The 19,066-nt window shown below is 50.9% G+C and overlaps 1 protein-coding gene across 3 annotated transcripts in view; it reads right to left on the bottom strand.

Annotated features, from left to right (window-relative positions):
* Positions 1–19,066, bottom strand: part of Hk1 (hexokinase 1) — a 91,970-nt gene that overhangs the window by 29,762 nt on the left and 43,142 nt on the right. For 2 of the 3 annotated variants that reach the window (XM_023723403.1, XM_004623957.2), the window contains 3 exons: positions 16,434–16,596; positions 5,614–5,762; positions 118–333 (listed from right to left, as the gene is read on the bottom strand). In XM_023723403.1, the coding sequence (XP_023579171.1) occupies positions 118–333; positions 5,614–5,762; positions 16,434–16,596 (528 nt within the window). The remainder of the gene's footprint in view (positions 1–117; positions 334–5,613; positions 5,763–16,433; positions 16,597–19,066) is intronic. The other variant, XM_023723394.1, reaches the window with a different exon arrangement.

Below are 19,066 nucleotides of genomic sequence, written 5' to 3'. Positions count from 1 at the left end.
CCCGCATCTCTCCCCTACCAGGGTCCTCAGTGTGCCCCCTAGAAAGGGCATTAGACTTGGCTCCCTGGCCCCACATTCCCATCTCTCCATGCACAGCCCTGGAGAGGGAGAGATTACCCCTCGCTTCTTGATGGCTTTGTTCAGCAGCTTGACCACATCCGACCCTTCCACGCCGCTGGCTTTGAATCGCTTCGTCCAGGTGATGAGGATGGCCTCGTCTATTTTGGATTGGCGGCAAGGGAAGGAGAACGTGAAGCCCACGGGCAGCTTCTTGCTTTTGATATCCCGTTTGTCCATGAAGTCCCCCAGGCACTCGGCAACATGATCAAAAAGCTGCAAGAATAGCAGAGAGCAGGTAAGTGGGACAGAGGGGACTTGGCCTCTTTTGGGGACAGGTCACCAATTTCCTCCTTCATGTGTCCTGGAGGGGTGGTGTCACAAAGGGCCACTCGGGGGCCAGCACAGCCCTTAGGAAGGACCTCAAACTCTCAGGTGGAACTGGCTGCACAGCGGGCACTCCACATGTGTCACCAGGGAAACTGAGGACATTTTGAAATGACAGGAAATCGTGTTGTCCTTCTACAACCCTCTGGCTATGGGCAGCTGACACCACCAGGTCAAGTGGCCCTCACCTGAGTGAAGCAGCAACTCTAGGAGCACTGTATTTTTACTTTGTATAGAAGGGTAAGCACACGTCAACAATTATACACAGCCTAAGTGTAGAGGACCCAGGTTCTCAGGGCCGCACTTACCATGTCCCCAGCACCCAACACAGGACAGGCTGTGGCTCAGCAGCAGAATATCCTTAGCACACACAATGCCCTGGACCTGATTCCCAAGCGTCAACAACAAAAAGCTCAGGTGCCACCCTCGTGCTGCTGCGGTTGCCCGCTCTGCCACTCTGACTGCTAATGCCCTAGGCAGTGGCCTGGTTGTGAACTGCCCATAAACAGAAGCGAGGCAGGTGTGCTCCGTGACACGTGCAGGTGTCAGCCCTGCTGCTGTGCCTCGGGGACTCGCGACTGCAGTTTCCTGTGCCTACTCCACATAACGTAAGAGTCTACTAGGAAAACTCCAGAGCACTTCTTCCTGGGCCTCTGCTTGCTTTCTGCTGGGAATAAGCAGCTCACCATCTCTCAGGTAAGCATTTATTTATTTAGTTGTTTGTCTTTTTGAGACAGGGTCTTGCTATGCAGTCCAGGCCGGCCTTTCAGTTTCAGTCAGCCTACTTTGTATGCCATGCTGGTTTTGAACTCACAACAATCCTCCTGCCTCAGCTTCCTGAGTACTAGGAGTACAGGCATGTGCCACCACGACTGGCTCAGGTAAACTTTTTAGACCTGTCTGATAATGCCTCTCTTTTCTAAAATAGAACCAAAACTAATGGTAATATTGCAACCGGAAGAGCGCTTGGAAGAATGAGACTCGCATTTTCTTTAGCGCTCTACCTTGGTGATGCAATCTGAGCACCTGTCTGCTCCTGGGGCAGCCATGCCAGTCTGAGCAACTTCCCTGTCCAATTCATATTCCTGTTGCGACACAGAACACAGAACCCTTCTGTATGGGATTAGCACAGCCACAGAGCTTCTCGTGCCAAAAGGGCCAAACCACAAAGTAGCCCCACCCAAGCTCCCAGACAAGGTCATTGGCCTGAAGGAGTTCCTTGATTTAGCAGTCTCTGTTCCTGAGCTGCTGTCCTTCAGACTAGGGCTGCAGGCAGAATTGGGGACTGAGAAGATGCGGGACTCCCTTTCCTGGAAAAGCTGGGCTAAGCTTTCGGTCACCTATATATATTTCAGGCTGATATAAACCCATTACTGAGTCAGTCCTTGTGCCTCACGCCATCTGCAATCAGAAGCTGCCTGGTGTAAGTGGGAGGAAGGATATGAGGGGTGAGGGAGGGAGGGAGGCCAGGGAATGCCTAGGAGCAGCGGACTGCAGAAACAATTCACAGGGACTCACAGGACAGGGCAGGTACCCAGTGCCCCAGCCAAACCTGGCACAACCCCCATGGCTCTACTGGAAAACTGCCCCGGGACTGGCCCTGTCTGCCAGGACAGATGTGACCCAGCCCCCCTTGCATGCCACACTTTAGTGTCTAGAGAACAATTCATTTCTTTCATTCCTGACAACAGGTTTTTTGTTTTAAAAATACACAGATGGGCCGGGAGATGGCTCAGTGGAATAAGCGCTTCCCTGGCAAGCACAAGGGCCTGAGTTCAATCCCTGGTTCCACCAAAAAAAAAAAAAAAAAATACACAGAGACTCAGACCCTGTGACTAGAAAGGGCAAACAGCTAAAACAAAACAAAACAAACAAACAAACAAAAAAAAAAAAAAAAAAAAAAAAAAAAAAAACTTGTTAATCAAAACAAAACTAAGTGATATTTAAGAATGTTGCATTTGTGCTTCTGAAATTAGGAAAGGTTGAAACTACACAGAGGCTTTTGAGATGCAGGTACAAGTGGGGTGCCAGAGGAGACAGAAGAGCAGCAAAGGGTTACCCACGGCCAGTCTAGATGAAGGGGCACGAGGCGCTCCTGGTGCTTGCCTCAGTACTTTCCTCTACGTCCACTGGCATTTTACATAAAAGGCTTAGGGATCCATTTTTAAGATGACCCACCTATGGTAGAGGAGTGTCCCTTGCAATCCCAACTCTATGAATTTGCTGCTATTCACAGTCTGAGTCTGAGGAAGGCAGACCTGGGTCACCAAAATCCTTCCTCTGCAGGAATCAGCAAGACCTCAGAGGGACCAGCACCCAGTAACAACAGTCTAGTAACGAGGCTTCCAAGGCAGCTCCTGTTTGCTTCTGTGTGTCCTTCTCTTGTGTGTCCTCCTGTGTGTCTTCCTCCAGCGTGTCCTCCTCTTATGTGCCCTCCTCCTGTGTGTCCTCCTGTGTGTCCTCCTCCTGTGTGTCCTCTTGTGTGTCTTCCTCCAGCATATCCTCCTCTTATGTGTCCTCCTCCTGTGTGTCCTCCTGTGTGTCCTCCTCCAGCGTGTCCTCCTCTTGTGTGTCCTCCTCTGTGTCTTCCTCCAGCGTGTCCTCCTCCTGTGTGTCCTTCTCTTGTGTGTCCTCCTGTGTGTCTTCCTCCAGTGTGTCCTCCTCCTGTGTGTCCTCCTCCAAGCCTCTTTCCTCATCCCTTTGATGGCCCTCACATCCCCTTACTGCCAAAAATTTAAAACTTAAAATGGAAATTAAAAAAACAAAAATCCTTTCCTAGAAGTCTAAAGTTGCTGAAGCTAATGTCTGGATTAAACAGCTGAGCTTTAATCTTGCCATCCATGATATGGGACTAACAACAACTACCTATTGCATGGGTTGTGTTGATGATCAAATACATAACTAGGTGTGGTGGCGCAGGCCGGTAATCCCAGCATTGGGGAGGCTGAGGCAGGAGGATCACTGTGAGTTTGAGATCAGCCTGGGCTACAAAGTGCGCTCAAGACCAGCCTGAACTGCATAGTAAGACCAAAAAAAAAAGTGTGTTGGAGGTGAATGCAGTGAGTACACACCTGGGGGAAGAGCACCCACGATCAGGGCTGGGGGGCTGGTAACACACAACTGCAACCTCAGTTTCTCAGGAGGCTGAGGCAGGGGAACTGCAAGTGCAAGCTCAGTTTTTTAAAAAAAAATTTTAAAATTTTAAAATTTTTAAAAGGGCTGGAGATACGGTTCAGCGGCAGAGTGCTTGCCTAGCACATTCAAAAGCCCTGGGCTGCTCAATCCTAATACTATATACACACACACACACACACACACACACACACACACACACACACACACACGTCAGGCAAGGCACATGAATGCTGATACAGTGATGGTCTATATGGTGCAAGTACCAGGCTTCGGTGGTTCAACCCAAGAATCTCTGGGGAACAGAGTGACAGGCCAGTACTTCTCGCTAAGTGGAAGCTAAGCCCTGAACCTGCAGCTACCCGAGAAAGAAGCATGTAGTGGCCCACCCTGGTTGGGAGACCTTGGGCACACCATACGCTGATGTACAGGTGGGTTTCTGCACCCCAGCAACGCACACAGGGCCACCACCGGGTGATGCACCCCAGTTCCAGGGCTGATGGCAGAGTGGCTCACCATGATGCAGTCTAAAAGCTCAGAGCTTAAGCCTCAGGGACTAAGTTGGAGACCAGGATCAGTCCTTCTCTCTCAGGCACAGGAAGGCTACCTGTCTGCCCCACCCACACTGATTCTGGAACAAAGTGGAATGTGGAGAACGCTGCTGGGTCTCTACTCCAAGGCCAGCCAGAACTCAGTCATAAACCTTGCAGTGAACACACCTCCCTCCAGCAAGTATTGCCAAGTTCTGAACAACCCTCTGGGTCACAGCCCTGACTCAGGGGCCAACACAGCCTGGACAGCAGCCACCCACAGGGCAGCGGCAAAGCACCCCACGTCGTGGGCTCACAGGACCCGAGATGACTAAAACCCAGAGTAAGGGAACCTTCCTGAACCTTGGTCACTGGGTCCTGGGAACTCACAGCAACTGGATGGGCCTACCCACAGTGCTCAGCCACAGAAAGACGCGGGCCTACCCAGCCCAGGAGGGCGTGGGCTTTGGTGTAAGCATGACAGGAGGGGACAGTGACGTCCACAGCAAGGCCTGCTCCCCCTGCCTGCTGCCCCAAGGGTGTGCAATTCTGTTAAACCAAGAAAAAGCACCTCCAGTTAACAAAGCATCCTGTTACCATGGCTGTGACCCAGCCTCTCAGATGAGTAGGTGAAGAGGCGGAAGAGTGGCCATTTCTACCCCAAGGCTGTGCTAAATCCCCACTGGGGGACCAGGCCAGGACTCCTGAGGAAGGAGAACAGTTACCCAGCAGAGCCATAGGGCCTCCCTCTGCCACCTTCACCCTGCGAAAGCCCAAGCGTCCAATCCCACGGCACCAGTTTACCCAGCTGATGGAGACCACTACTAAGTGGCTCTGAGAAGGATTTAATGTTAACCAGTTGGCTTTCTATGTTTACTTGTGAGCCTGCTCAAGGCCTAGGCTCCCATGTGGAGAGGGGAAGTGGATTCAGAGTAAGCGAAGCTGCGTGGGTCACTGGTGCTGCCGAAGGCCTATGGCGGCCTATGAAGCCATAATGCCCCAAAGGACAGGATAAGGCCACAGATGTGGATGCCTGGCTCCAACCCTGATTAACTGGAAGGAGACTGAACTACAGCCTCCACATGCCTACAGTAAATGACAAAGATAGTCTAATTAGCATATTTTAGTACCTGGGGAAGTCTTTGAGCTGTCTCCCAAGATCCTGCTCAGATTCCCATATTTTCTTCAGCATCACCCTCTCTAAATTCAGGCAGCCCAGAGTTTCTCGAATTCTGTTAGAGAATTTTGAACCTTCTGGAACCTGATCAGTCACACAGTAGGTAACATTAACCCCTCCTCCAGGTGTGGAAGCACAGCATCTCCCAACACCACCCAGCCTGCCCCTGGCTGCCACACCCTTCCTCCCAGGAGTCCCCACCTTCACGCACTGTGACAGAGCCCCTGCCTCCCCCAAGCCCTGCCAGAAGCCCCGGCCCCAGCGCTTAGGAGCCCGGGAGCCCAGGGAACACTGGCCCAACGGTGCTGACCGAAGAACACAGGGACCCACCTGGCTTCCGCTGCCGTGCAGAATGTTCTCCGGGACGGCGTAAGCCTCGGACTCCATGTGAACATTCTGCTTCTTCTCATGATTCACTTGCACCCGCAGAATTCGAAAGGAAGACCCGCCAAGATCCAGGGCAATGAAATCTCCCTTCTCTGTTCAGGAGACAACAGTGTGACATCAGACCCAAATGGAAGGCCACAGGCCATTCCTGTGCCCTGGACCCAGTGTCTCTCCCCTCTCCCCCCAGCACACACAGTGCCTTCAGCGGGAAGTGAGACTCTGGTGGTCTCACCCGACCACCACTCAGGACAAGTGGTCGAAAGACAACCTAGCCTGGCCCCAAAGCCTTGGATAGAAAGGGCTCAAGCGGGCCGTGTCTCACTTCCAGCTGCAGTCATGGAAGCCTTGCATACAAGGTTCCACTCCATCTTTCTCTAAATACTTATTTCAAAAACAGCACTGCTATCCATAAACACCAATCACACAGCGCTCCAACTCGGGAAACCTCTTTGCAGGAGAGGCCCATCGCCAGCCCTGGATTCCTCCCGCGTCAGCTTAGACATTGCTGTCTGCTAGTCCTGAATAACACTTAACCCACAGGCTGGCCACGTGTGTAAATTATGCACAACCCAAAGTTTGCCGCCGCCACCACTAACAGTGCAGTGACATCTCTACAACAGGAACCCTTCCCCACGAGCAGCCTCTCCCCACTTGCCTTCCCAGCGGGCCTTGGTTACCTCAGCCCTACTCTACTCTGTCGCTGAAACTGGCCTAGTCTGGAAGCTCATGTAAGTACCATCAGCACTCCTTGACTTCCTGTGACTGGCTTCTTTCCCTGACCCTCAACTCAATGAGGCCAAGGTTCGTGAATTTTGTAACCGTGTCATCAGCCGGGTGACAGCCACTCCTGCCTCTTGAGTTTCAGTGGCCCACTACGCCCTCAGTCCTGTGGCAGTCAATACCTGGGTGCTGAGGACAAGTGCTTAGCTCATTTTCAGGGGAAGGAGCCTTATTACTGTATCTTGTATAACCAGCATCTTTTTCACCATAATTATAAGCTTCTTTTTAAAATTCTTCCGAGTTTATGTTTTCAGTATGCAATGTTACATTCTTCACATGGCATTGGTCATGTACACAATACTTCTTAACTCCTTTTTTAAAAAACAATGTATTTAGTATAGGGTCTCACTACACAGATGACTGTAGTGATCCTCCCGTTTTCAGCCACAAGTGCTGGAATTACAGGCACGTGCCACCACACCCACTCTCAATCCCCACTCAGGTGCAGGGGGGGGGGCACACTGGGGCTTGAACATGGTCCCTGAGTCTGCCTAAGCAGGTGCTTTAGTCTGCTGAGCTATCTCGGTGGCCCTTTATCTCCTTTTTAGCGCCTTTCCCTTCCCTTCTTTGTTCCTTTCTCCATCCATCTCTTGATCCTCCTCCCTTTGAGAAAGCTCTATCACTGTTCCTATTACCTCTCCTTTACTTTGCTCTCTCTTTGTATATTAGATTTCCTATATAAGAGAAACAATGAGATATTTAAGCTTATGTGTCAGGTTTATTCCACTTAACATTTTGGTCTCAGCCAGGCATGGTGGTGCATGCCTGTAACCCCAGCACTCTGGGGAGGCTGAGGCAGGAGGGTCACTGCAAGTTTTGAGACCAGCCTGGACTACAAAGTGAGCTCAAGGCTAGCCTGAACTGCACAGGAAGACCCTGCCTCAACAAGACAAACAACAACAAAGCCACTATGGTCTCATCCATTTTCCTATAATTGACTTAAATTTATCCTTTTTTATGGCAGAGTAGTAAATGGGACCACATCAAATCAAAAAGCTTCTGCACAGCGAAGACAATGACCAACAGAATGGAAAAACTTCGCCCAGCAACTCCCAGAGAACTCACATCTAGAATACATAAAAAATTCAATGCAGGGCAACCCACTCAGGATCGCTCCTGTCTCTCGGGAGCTATGTCAAGCCTCCATTCCTTTTCCCTGAAAATTTCTTCTACTTGGGAGGGGGAGAGAATTCAAAACAATTAGACCCCCCCCAAAAAAAAAACAGTAAATGACCCAATCAAAAAAATGAGCAAAAAAATGACCCAAATGAAATGAGCAGATGCTTCACAAAACAAGAATCCAAGTACAACAATATTTTAAAAATGTGCTCACATACCACACAATTACTTCCTTGATAGTATTGTTTTTTTAAAAAAATGATAGGTTTTATGGTCCCCTTTATGAAAAAGGTATTCCTTTTCTTTACTAAAAGACTTGAATTTTCAAAAGTGTCCTTTAAAGCACAAAGTTTTAATTTTGATGAAATGCAATGTATATCTTTTTTCTTTCTTTTGCTCTGGTTTTGGGCATTATATTTAATATTCATTACCTCAGTCTCCTGACTACCGGGGTTATAGGAGTGCACAACCATGCCTGGCATATTTACATCTTTGATCCATCTTTAGTTTTCTTAATGGGCAAGGTCAAAGGCCAGCTTCACTCTTTCCTAAATGGATAATAAATGTCCCAGCACTACGTGCTGAAGACCCCTATTTCCCTCACTCAACAGCTTTGGTACCCTTGTGAAGAAAAAATAAATAAATAACTGACCATAAATATCTAAGTTTATTTTTTTTTCAGTACCAGTGATTTAACTTGGGACCTTGCACTTGCCAGGCAAACACACCATTGAGCTATCTTCCCTAAGTTTATTTCTGTGTTCTCAGTTCAGTTCCACTGATCTAGATGTTTACTGTTCTTGCCAGGCGTGGTGATGCATGCCTGTAATCCCAGCACTTAGGCTGAGGCAGGCGGGTCACTGTGAGTTTGAGACCAGGACCTTGAGCTACAAAGTGAAAACTCAGGGCCAGCCTGAACTGCATAGCAAGACCCTGTCTCAAAAAGACAAAAAAAAAAAAACAAAACCCTGCTGTGCTAGCCCCGCTCCCAGGGCACGCTGAGACGGTGATTGAGACTGGGTGTGGGGGCCCATGCCTGTAATCCCAACATCTGGGAGGCTGAAACAGGAGACTCACCACAAGTCTGATCTAGTAGTGAGACCCTGAACACCCTGTAGACCCTTCCCTAAAATACAAAAAAAAAAGAAAGAAAGAAAAAGTCTCCCCTTCTGCCACCACCACACAGCCCTGACTTTGCTCTTTATAGTAAACTTTAAAACCAGGAAGTAAACTTCTACAACTTTGCTCTTTTTAAGATTGTATCTGGCAAGGCTGAGGTCCTTAGGCTTTTCTAAATTTATTTTTTAAAAAAATAAACAAAACCTAACCCTTCTTTCTTTCTCTTAGCTTTCTCTTTACGTGTGTGTGTGTGTGTGTGTGTGTGTGTGTGTGTGTGTGTATTTAGTACAGGGTCTACAGGGCTTCACTACACAGATTGGACTCACAGTAATCCTCCCGTTTTCAGCCTCCCAAGTGCTGGGATTACAGGCACACGCCACCATGCCCAGGCTCATTCCCCGGCCCGCACAGCGCGAGAATCGAACCCCGGTGAGCCTGCGGAGCTACCTAGCCAGACCTAGCCTTCTCTTTTCTACAGCTGACACATCTCCTACTTGATTCCACCAAGCTGAAGCTCTGACACACTGCTACCGCTTCTGGCACTTGGAAGGGCTTGGGGCGTGTAGTAATAGCTCAACACACACTTGTGGAGTCACTGAATGGACACCCCGAAGTCCTGCACTGACCTCACCGCTCTCGCTCAAGTTCCTGGAGGAAGGGTTGTAACTCAGTGGATTCTGCATTTGTCCGAGGTACCCAGGACAACTCAAGAAATGGGCAACAGGGATCTGTGGCCCACTCACCCCTTGTACTCTACTTGCGCATAAGAGTGTAAAGCAGTTATGCCATCGGCTGGATTTATAAATAATAATTTTACTGAGATTTAATCCACTGTCCAACAATTCACCCACTTCAAGTGTATAGTACAGTGGCTTTCAGTATGTTTACAGAGCTGGACACAGAAGTCTCTAATTTTAGGACAAAAGGAACTCCAGACTCATTAGCAGTCGTTTCCTATATTCTCCCAACCTCCCCACCCCATTAGGCATTTACCTACTTTCTGTATCTATGGATCCCTATTCTAGGAATCACGACAAACAGGTCGCTCTACCTGGCTCTCTTTGCTTAGCATAATGCATTCAAGGTGCCTGCATGTGGCACACGGATCAGCACATCCTTCCTTTTTATGCCCAGCTGTACGGTGTTTATAGAGACCCCACACGATACTGCCAGTATAACTGTTGCCATGTTCCAAAAGAAATGGGCCCAGTCAAGGGAGAACGCTGACAGGCAGCTACCACAGGCTTATGAGAAATTCAGATGAGGTATACAGTTATCTCTGGGGTACCATCAGAATACTATGCTGTGCTTAAGAACCTGAACTTAGCCAGGCATAATGGTGCATGCCTGTAATCCTAGGACTCAGGAGGCTGAGGCAGGAGGATCACCATGAGTTCAAGGTCAGCCTGGGTTACCAAGGGAGACCCTGTCTGAAAAGAGCCCGAATTTAGAGCCAGTGTGGTGGTGCACACCTGTAATCCCAGCACTCCAGAGGCTGATGCAAGAGGATCATTGTGGAGTTCATGCACTGCAAACATTATGGCGTCTCCTGGGTTTATGGAAAGGAGGTGCCCAGCTCAAGTGGCTCAGTCACTCACAAGGCCAGCAGGCCTCTCCCTGTCCCTGACTTGCGCAAACCAAGGTGCTCCTTGTTTTTTGTGTACAAATGGCCTATCTGCCCAGTTCGGTGACAAGTGACTCAGGAGGCAGGCACGCTCACTGGCTCTCCTGTCGCCCCAGGGTCCACAGTGCTGCGGACGCCCCAGGCCAGCAGTGAGCTCGGCTGTGCTCGTGGGACCTGTGGGGCCCTAGCGGGGCTGCTCCCTCCTGCACTCTGCCAGCAAAGACTCCCAGGAAGAGCTCCGCAAAGGACAGCGGGTGTGTGGAAAACCCCACTGGATGCTGCGGTCTCCGGAGCTCGCTGCTCTCTGGACTTCACCTCTGAGGTCAGGGCAGGGCATCCCCTGCACCAGCTGCAGGGAACCAACGTGTGAACCAAGGACAGTCACCCCTCTCAGCCATGTGCTTGGATCAGTATCAGCACGTGACACGCGCCCGCAGGTCCTGGGCCTGTCCTACAGGGGAGCAGGGCTGTTTTCTGGCCGGAGTCACTGGCTAGGGCATAAAACATCAGCCTGGGGTGCAGGGGCGGTACCAGAACCACAGAAGGAATTCAAGTTCAATATTCTTTAGGAAAGAAATCCCCCCAAATATCCACTTGCCCTCTACAACAAAGACACTCTACCATTCCCTTTTATCTTGGGTTGGTCCCCTCAACCGCCAACTAAGGCTATGGTCACCCCTCATAGAGGGATAGGAGCTACAGCCCAGAGGGCTCAGCCCATTCCAGGGCCAGCTCCAGGGCAGGGTGCTGCATGGAGGTGCCCCAGCCCACTTTTTTTTTTTTTTTTTTTTTTTTTTTTTTGGTGGAACCGGAGATTGAACTCAGGCCCTTGCGCTTGCCAGGGAAGCGCTTATTCCACTGAGCCATCTCCCCGGCCCCAACAGCCCACCTTGATTTCCAACTTTTCTCTGCCTCCTCCTCCTCCTCTAACACCAGAAGTCCCAGTGAATTCTCCACTCTACATGCTGTTGAGGGCCGGCCTGATGGGTAGGGTCCTCTGGCCACAGTGGCCACAAGAGAGCTTCTGAAGGATTCCTGTAAAGTCAATCTTCAAGGGCTGGAGAGATGGCTCAGTGGAATAAGCACTTCCCTGGCAAGCGCAAGGGCCTGAGTTCAATCCCCAGTTCCACAAAAAAAAAAAAAAAAAAAAGCCAGTCCTCAAATTATGAAGATGGTGGTCTGCAGTTTCCAGGCACTTTTACTTGATCCTGATAGCCTCATGGGGCAGCCAGTCCAGGGAGTGTCCTGCCCATTTCACAGGTGAGGACAAGGAGGTTCAGAGAAGTCAGGGGCATCTCCACGGGCACCCAGAGATGAGCAGTGGCATCAGCATTTATCCAGTTCTGGATTTTTTCCACTTTTTTTTTTTCTTTGACACAGAGTCTCACTAATAGTCCAGGCTGGCCTCCAACTCCTGGTGATCCTCCTACCTCAGCCTCTGGAGGGCTGGGATTATAGGTGAGTGCCACCACGCTCGGCTTTTTACTAGCTTTCTCCTCCCTTCAGGTTCAGCCGCTCTCTGCAGCAGCAGGCTTCCCCCCAGCACCCTCGGCACACCTCCTATCCTCAGCCTGCCTTCCCGCTCAGGGGGCCTCCTATGTGCAGCTTCTTCCCACCCCACTGATGCCAGGAGAGGCACTCTTTAAGAGAAGGCTCATTAAGCAAAGCACCTGAAGGGCCCTGACAACTCTCCACTTCTAATGACAGCCACTACTCCCAGCAAATAATGGAAAACAAACACAGCGGCAGATGTGCCTCTCAAGTCCAGGCCTGCGCTGGAACACCAGGCAAACAAAGCCCCGCCTTCGCGAAGTGCCTCCCTTTGCCCTGCTCCCAGGAGCAGCAATGGCATTTCCTCCTGTCTGCCACCCAGGCCCGTGACACTGCTAGCCTTCATCAGGGGCTCACCCAGGGGCTGGGTACGGCTCGGGGTACAGCCCTTGCCTAGCAAGTACGATCCTCAACACACACACACACACACACACACACACACACACACACACACACACCCTACCAACCTGTCAGGAAGACAGCTCCGTACCACCTTTCTGGCAAACGCGAGGTCCTGAGTTCAATCCCAGTATCAAAAATAAAACTACCAACCAGAACAGCAGAGATGTAGGAAGCTTCACAGATGGAACCAACTTCTGAGATAATTAACACTTTTTCCATACAGAGAAACCAAGACAGCCACATGCCACAGGAAGCAAAAGGAAATACCATGATGTAAACCACTGAGATGTGCATGGGAAAAGATCAGGGTATAGCCAAAAGCTCTTGAGTTTTTTTTGCTTCTCCTTTGGTAAAGACTATACCAGGAACCATGAAGGAGTAACAACTATCCAACTTGATAGACCGTCCGAAAGCTCTCCACCCACCTGTCATATTCCATATTCAGTGGTAAACTGTAGAGAAGCCTTCAGGAGCGAGGCACAGTCAGCAGAATCTCCTCAGAGCAACGAGAAACAAACCCAAAAATATCCATATTAAAATGTCCAAAGGGAAAAATATTAATGAAAATCAGGCAGATATGTCTCTGAATGTATGTGCCAGATATGTTTTCAGGAGTCATCCTGGAAATACAGCAGTTTTGAAAATGAGTCCAAGCTACCCGGGGGGAAGATCTCCCTTCGCCTTCAAAACCACATCCTCACCTCCTCCCAGGCAGGGGTATTTCTCTAGCACCATTTATGGTGCATTCCGGGCTATCCGTGTGGTTTGGGAGTTAATTCTGTCGCTAATGAGTACAGCAGAAGCAGTGATTAATTAACGTTTCAAGATGGGAACCACACCATGGAGTTCCTATGAAAGGGAATTGCATTCAGGGGACCCCTTGGTTCTCGAGGGCAAAGGAGCCCAGAAGCGAGAGGAGGTGAAAAGGGAAGCACTTCAATCCACCAAGGGTTAGGGATTGAGTGGAGTGAGGTCCCCAAATTTTGACACAGTATCCAAGTTTGTGTGGCTATAGGGACCATGCCATGGTATCCGGGCCTACAAACTGACCCCTCCCCTAAGTATTAGGAACAACTGGGTGAGGCACTGCACCCCTATAATGCTGGCTACCTGGGAGGCTCAGGAAAGGAGGCCAGGATCCCAACTTTGAAGCCACACTGGGCAACTTAGTAGGACAATTTCCCGAAATAAAAGATGTACAAAGTGCTAACAACGCAGCTCAGCACTGCTGTGTTCAATCCCAATACCGCACACGCACACACACACAAAAAGCAACAGTCACAGGAAGAAAAGACATAGGATAATGTTCTGATTTGCATTATATCCCCTAAAAAGATACACTGAAGTCCTAACCACCCTAGAAGACCAGCACCCATAAACCTGATCTTATTTGGAAATAGGGTGTAGGCAGAAGTTAATAGGAGGTCACAGGTGTGGCTCTAACCCCACATGGGTGGCATCCTTTGGAAAAACTACAAACGGTTGCCCTGCTGTGCAGAGAGGGCCCCAAAGGTCCCTGTGGTTCAGAGCTTGGTCTTGCCCCCCTTCCACTGTTCTAGGTCTACTCTTGACTGTTTCTAACTTCTGGCTCCATCAGCGCTGGAGGAGATGGGCCAGGCTGCTACTCCACCTCCACCAGCGCACAGTATTTCTCAGTAGGGGTGGACACGTCACATGAAAGACACACCTGGTTGTGAGATACACCTTTATAATTATTTGATATAACTTTAGCAAAGAAACAGTGCTGCCAATATTAAGATGTGATTATTGTTTTAATTTTTTTTAATAAAAATCTTGTATTTATGTATTTGGTACAGGGTCTCACTACACAGCTTAGACTCACAGTGATCCTCTTTCCTCAGCCTCCCAGTGCTGGGATTATAGGTGTTAGCCTCCATGCCCAGTTTCAGGTAGGGCATAGCACACCCCTATTCTGGGGCCAGGACAGCATGTAGTACTTGGGATTAAACCTATGTCCTTGAGCTTGCCAGGCAGGCACTTAGACCGCTGAACTATCTCCCCAGCCCTAAGATGTGATTACTTTACATCAAACAGTGCTGATTGTGGAATCTGAGAAAAATAATGAATGGTTCAAAACCGATGAAATGTGGTAGCAGACACTGGGGGAAAGTACAGTTCAGACCAGTTGAACAGGCTCTTTGCAGCAGAACTACTCAGAGCCTTTACACACTGGATGAGTTCTGGACCTTGTTCTGAGGAGGAGCAACTGGGACAAATGGCTAGGTCCACTAGCATAATCTGGATCACACTTTGACACCACAGCCCCGGAAATGCTAGGTGTTGGGCATGAAAGACAGTGCCCCCTGCGGACCTGAGCTGGGGAGCAGGGCTGGGGGAGAGCAAGGCTCTGGAGGAAGAAAGGAGGCCCTGCTGGGCACAGGATCAGGTGCCTGCAGGGATCGGGTAGCTCTCAGAGCTCCCAAGCCCTCTCAATCCCCCTCCGGGTCCCTCCCCATCACTTAGCCAGGAGTGGATCCAGCCAGGCTACTGGCAGTGAGTTCCAAAGGCTCCTGTGCTCCTGGGCTGGCTGCCTTCCAGGGCTGGAAAAAAGTGGGACTGAACTACCAGGGTCGACGTCTCAGCCACAAGTGGGAGAACACACCCAGGGCACACCCACGCTGCAGTCACCAGGCTGACCAGAACTTCTACAGGACTTCTTAAAAAGCCAAACTGCACCAACCAATACTTCATTTTTTTTTTTTTTAATTTTATTTATGTGTGTGTGTGTGTGTGTGTGTGTGTGTGTGTGTGTGTGGTGCTGGGGGATTGAACCGCGGTCCCTGTGCTTTGCTAAGCTTGTTCTAAGTAGGTGCTTTAGACCACTGAGCCATCTCACCAGCCCCAACCAATACTTCAGAACAAACACAATGACAAAGGTGAGAGGGCTGTTAAAACAGCCAAAGAAACATCCAACAGCAATGCCAACTGTGTACGTGTAGCCTCATCTACAGTCATGGTGTACACACGCAGGCCCGTCCTCAGCCCACCTCCAAGGTGGCTCTGGCCAGGGCAGGACCTGCTGGGCCCGCATAAGCCATGCACCTGCCTGTCCCTTGTGAGCAGCAGCTGCAGCAGCTGCAGTCTTTCTGGCATCTGTTTTGCAGGCTGTGTACAGCTACTCTAAACAAGAACCTTCAGATGAGATTTTAAATTGAGGCTTTAAAGGGTTCCCAGTGGAAGTAACGCAGGTGTGAAGGGCACCCTCACTGGCACGTGTTCACAAGGACAAATGGACTGCCACATAAGCCCCCTCTCCAGGGCCATGCAGCAGGTGACTCCAGCTGAGGGCACAGGGGCAGCGCACAGGGGTATTCCTGTGAATGTGACAAGCTGAGGAGGACACAGTACCCACCTCCCCAAGCTGACAACTGTGGGTTCACTGAGCAGAACAGCTTCCTCTGAGCAGGCCAGGCCACACCTCCCAGCCTCTGCTCTTCCAGGGGAGCCTGGGTTGGGAAACTGACAACACCCAGGGAACCCCAAGCTTTCCACCACAGGCAAAGATGATAATTTTTTTTTGTAAAGATGATAATTTTTTAGGAAGATAATCTCTTCCCCAACTATACCTCCCCTCTCCATTTCTCCACTCTGAGGCTACCCTGGCTTAGCATAAGGGAATCTACTCTACTGGGGACCTGGATCTCCCCTCTGAGGAGACCTGCTTGACACTACCACTGCTACTTATCTGAGGTACCAAAGGAAGGGAGGGTTGGCACCCCAATGGAGAGATTCTCCTAAAATAAACCCTTTGTTTATTCTAGAGACTTAAGAACAATCCACACAGTGGCTGCAAGGACCTAAACACTGTATTTTCAAACTGCCATGAGCCACTAAACAGTCCAACAAGGGCAAGTCAGCCTTGTCCAACACGTTGTCCCCAGTGCCAGGCACATGACAGGTGCTCAGCAGATGTGGATGGTGGATTGGTGGACATCTGGATGGATGGATGGATGGATGGATGGATGGATGGATGGACAGAAGGACAAACAGACAAATCAATAAATGGATTGGGCAATGAATAGATGGCAGAAAAGATGGAGAACGTTGAATGTGTTGAGCGAATGAATGGCTTCATGAGCACATGAAAGGTGGAAGGCGCTTTCCCAGAACACTTGGCCCTCAGGCCCACCCTGGATGAGAGACTCACCTGAGCCGTCAGGAATGGACCTCACAAAGGTTGGCAACATCTTGACCGTGGCTGTTGGGTTATAATCCCGGGAGAGGCCATTCCTCATCTCCTCCTTGAAGCGAGCCATGATGTCCACCAGAGTTTCATCGGAGAGCCGCATGGCGTAGAGATACTTGTCAATCTGGGGGAGGGCAAGAAGGAAGGACGGTGAGGGGAGGCTGAGGAAGGACATTTCAGCTCGGGCCTGGCTGGCAGAAGGCAGGGCCAGGCGAGGCCAGCCAGCTCCCGCAGGCACTGAAACTCCCACACCAGTGCATCACATGACGGAGGTCATTCAACTGCTAGTGCCAGCAGCCATGCCACCCACTGCAGGCTTGCAAATATACTGAGTCCCAGTTTGTCACCTGAGAAACAAACCAGGCAACTCCAAGACCCCTTCCGCCCTCTGGATGTCATGAGGAGACTGCCCTTCACACAGTGGAGGCAGGTTTCCTCCAGTGTCGGGCACACCGAAGCCCCTCTCCCTCACATGGATGACAGCACCACCAAGATTAGGAATAAAGAGTCTCAGCCAGCCCCAGGGCTAAACAGCTGTGTGAATTTCAGTTTCTTCAACGAAAAAACTCAAGACAATAAGGCCTAATTCAGGACATATTATGTGCTCAATAAACATCAGCTTTCCATTAGCATGACACAGCAGTGCTTGATCAGTTTCCTCGAGCCCAAATTCAAGGAAAGGAGAAACAGTAGCCGAATGCTGGATCCCTCAGGAGAACATGGGTGGGCAGGACCAGAGCAGAGACCTCAGCCCTGGAGACAGCGCCTTACGCCCCACACCGTGTGCCCGCGTCTCCCAGCACACTGCTATGCCCCTTCAGCAGGGCTGCCCCAACTTGCTCCTCTCCCTCAGCCCCCTTCCCTCCTAACCTCAGGGCCTGGGTTGGTTGTCACTGGCTGTCACTGGTCGTTTTTCCTTCATGGCATCTTCCCATTTATTCTCTCCAGAAGTCTTTACTGAGGAGGTTGGGAGTGTGGCTCAGTGGTAGGACACATGCCTGCCCTGCACAAGGCCATGTGGGTCTGACTCTCAGGATCATTAAAAAAAGGGGGGTGGGGGCAGGGCCAGGGAGATGGCTCAGTGGAATCAGCGCTTCCTTGGCAAGAGCAAGGGCCTGAGTTCAATCCCTGGTTCCTCCCCCCCACACACACACACCGCAAAAAAGTGCTTGTGAGGCACCTACTGCTGACACTGGGTAGACACCTGCCCTGCAGAGTCCAGCAGAGGTCCCTTGGTCACCATCCCTCTGGAAGCCCTGGCAACCAGGCGCCCGGAGCCCTATGCCTTGCCTAGCTCATGGCTCTCCATTGCCAACCTTCCAGGAGGCCTCTGCCCCGGCACCACAGAGCCTCCCCACACAGCCCCGCATGCTGCTTTCAGCGCACAGCCTGGCTCCCTGGTCCCTGGCAGCTCCACCAGCTTCCCTGTTCCTGTCGGCACCTCTGCCTGATGTGCCCTTCCTTCTCTTCCCAGCTCTCCCACTCTGTCCTGGCCTTCATGGCTCACGGCAATGGCAGAACCCCGCCCTCAGTGCCAGTCTCTCACAGCCTGTCCTGCCCTGCCCTGCCCCTCCAGTGGGCAGTGTCTGCGTGCCATGGCCTGGACCTCCCCGTGTGTGACACGCAGCCTTGCACACAGAAGGTTCCGACAGCCAAGCAGATTCATGGGCCAATAGGCTGGAAAGACCTTGAAGCTTACAACCCCTGAGAACGGCATCTTCCTCACAGTTGAAAGCAGCCAGAAATGTCCAGGCTCAAGGACATGGAGTCACCAGACTAGGTCATTTGTGCATAGTGTGGGCCTGGGCTGCTTTCTTGCTCTGTCTCTAGGCCTTGTGTTCCCCCAGGCCCAGCCCACCTCCTGCCTCACGGGCAACCAAGCTGCTGGGGAGGGTCAGCTGGGATCTCTGCCCTACCCTACCACAATCGTTACCTATCCCCTTTTCTTTCCCCTTCAAGAGAAAGTGACACAAGAAAGGACAATCAGGAAAGCTGAACAGGAAGTGTCAGCCCTACAGCCCCAGGAGAACACAGCATGCTCTACCCGAGACCCACAGCACCAAATCAGTGGTCCTTGCTGTCACAGCACCCGCAGACTAGAGGCTTCCATGCAGCAGTCAGGGCACCAGCGAGTCATGCTTCACTTGGGGGCAACGGGGGAGAGTCCAGTGCAGACAGGAGGCGCATCTGTGAGGCTGAGGTGAGGAAGCGCCATGCTGCGCAGCAGAAATGGACACAGTACAGAGCTGGGGAGATGGCTCAGGGGCATAAAGGCCTGCCTGACAAGTGCAAGTCTTGAGTTGGATCCCAAGGAAGGAAGGAAGTGGGGGGATGGGATGGGCGGAGGGAAAGAGAGAATAAGAACTCAACATATGATAACTTGATGGTGTAAGTGGCCGCCTGGCAAGCGCCCTGATACTGCATGCCGTGCTAGCCTGGAACCCCAGGCACACTTTGCCAGCCGTTGAAGCCAGGCATGGTGTCGCACACCTCTGCAATCCCTGTGCTGGGGAGGCTGAGACAGGAGGATCACTATGAGTCCGAGCTGCATAGTAGGACCCTGCACCAAATACATATTTAATTTTTAAAAAATT

Source organism: Octodon degus, unplaced genomic scaffold, assembly GCF_000260255.1.
Source record: "Octodon degus isolate 3935 unplaced genomic scaffold, OctDeg1.0 scaffold00005, whole genome shotgun sequence".
NCBI classification, from domain to species: Eukaryota; Metazoa; Chordata; class Mammalia; order Rodentia; family Octodontidae; genus Octodon; species Octodon degus.
This window is presented reverse-complemented; position numbering and strand designations above follow the sequence as displayed.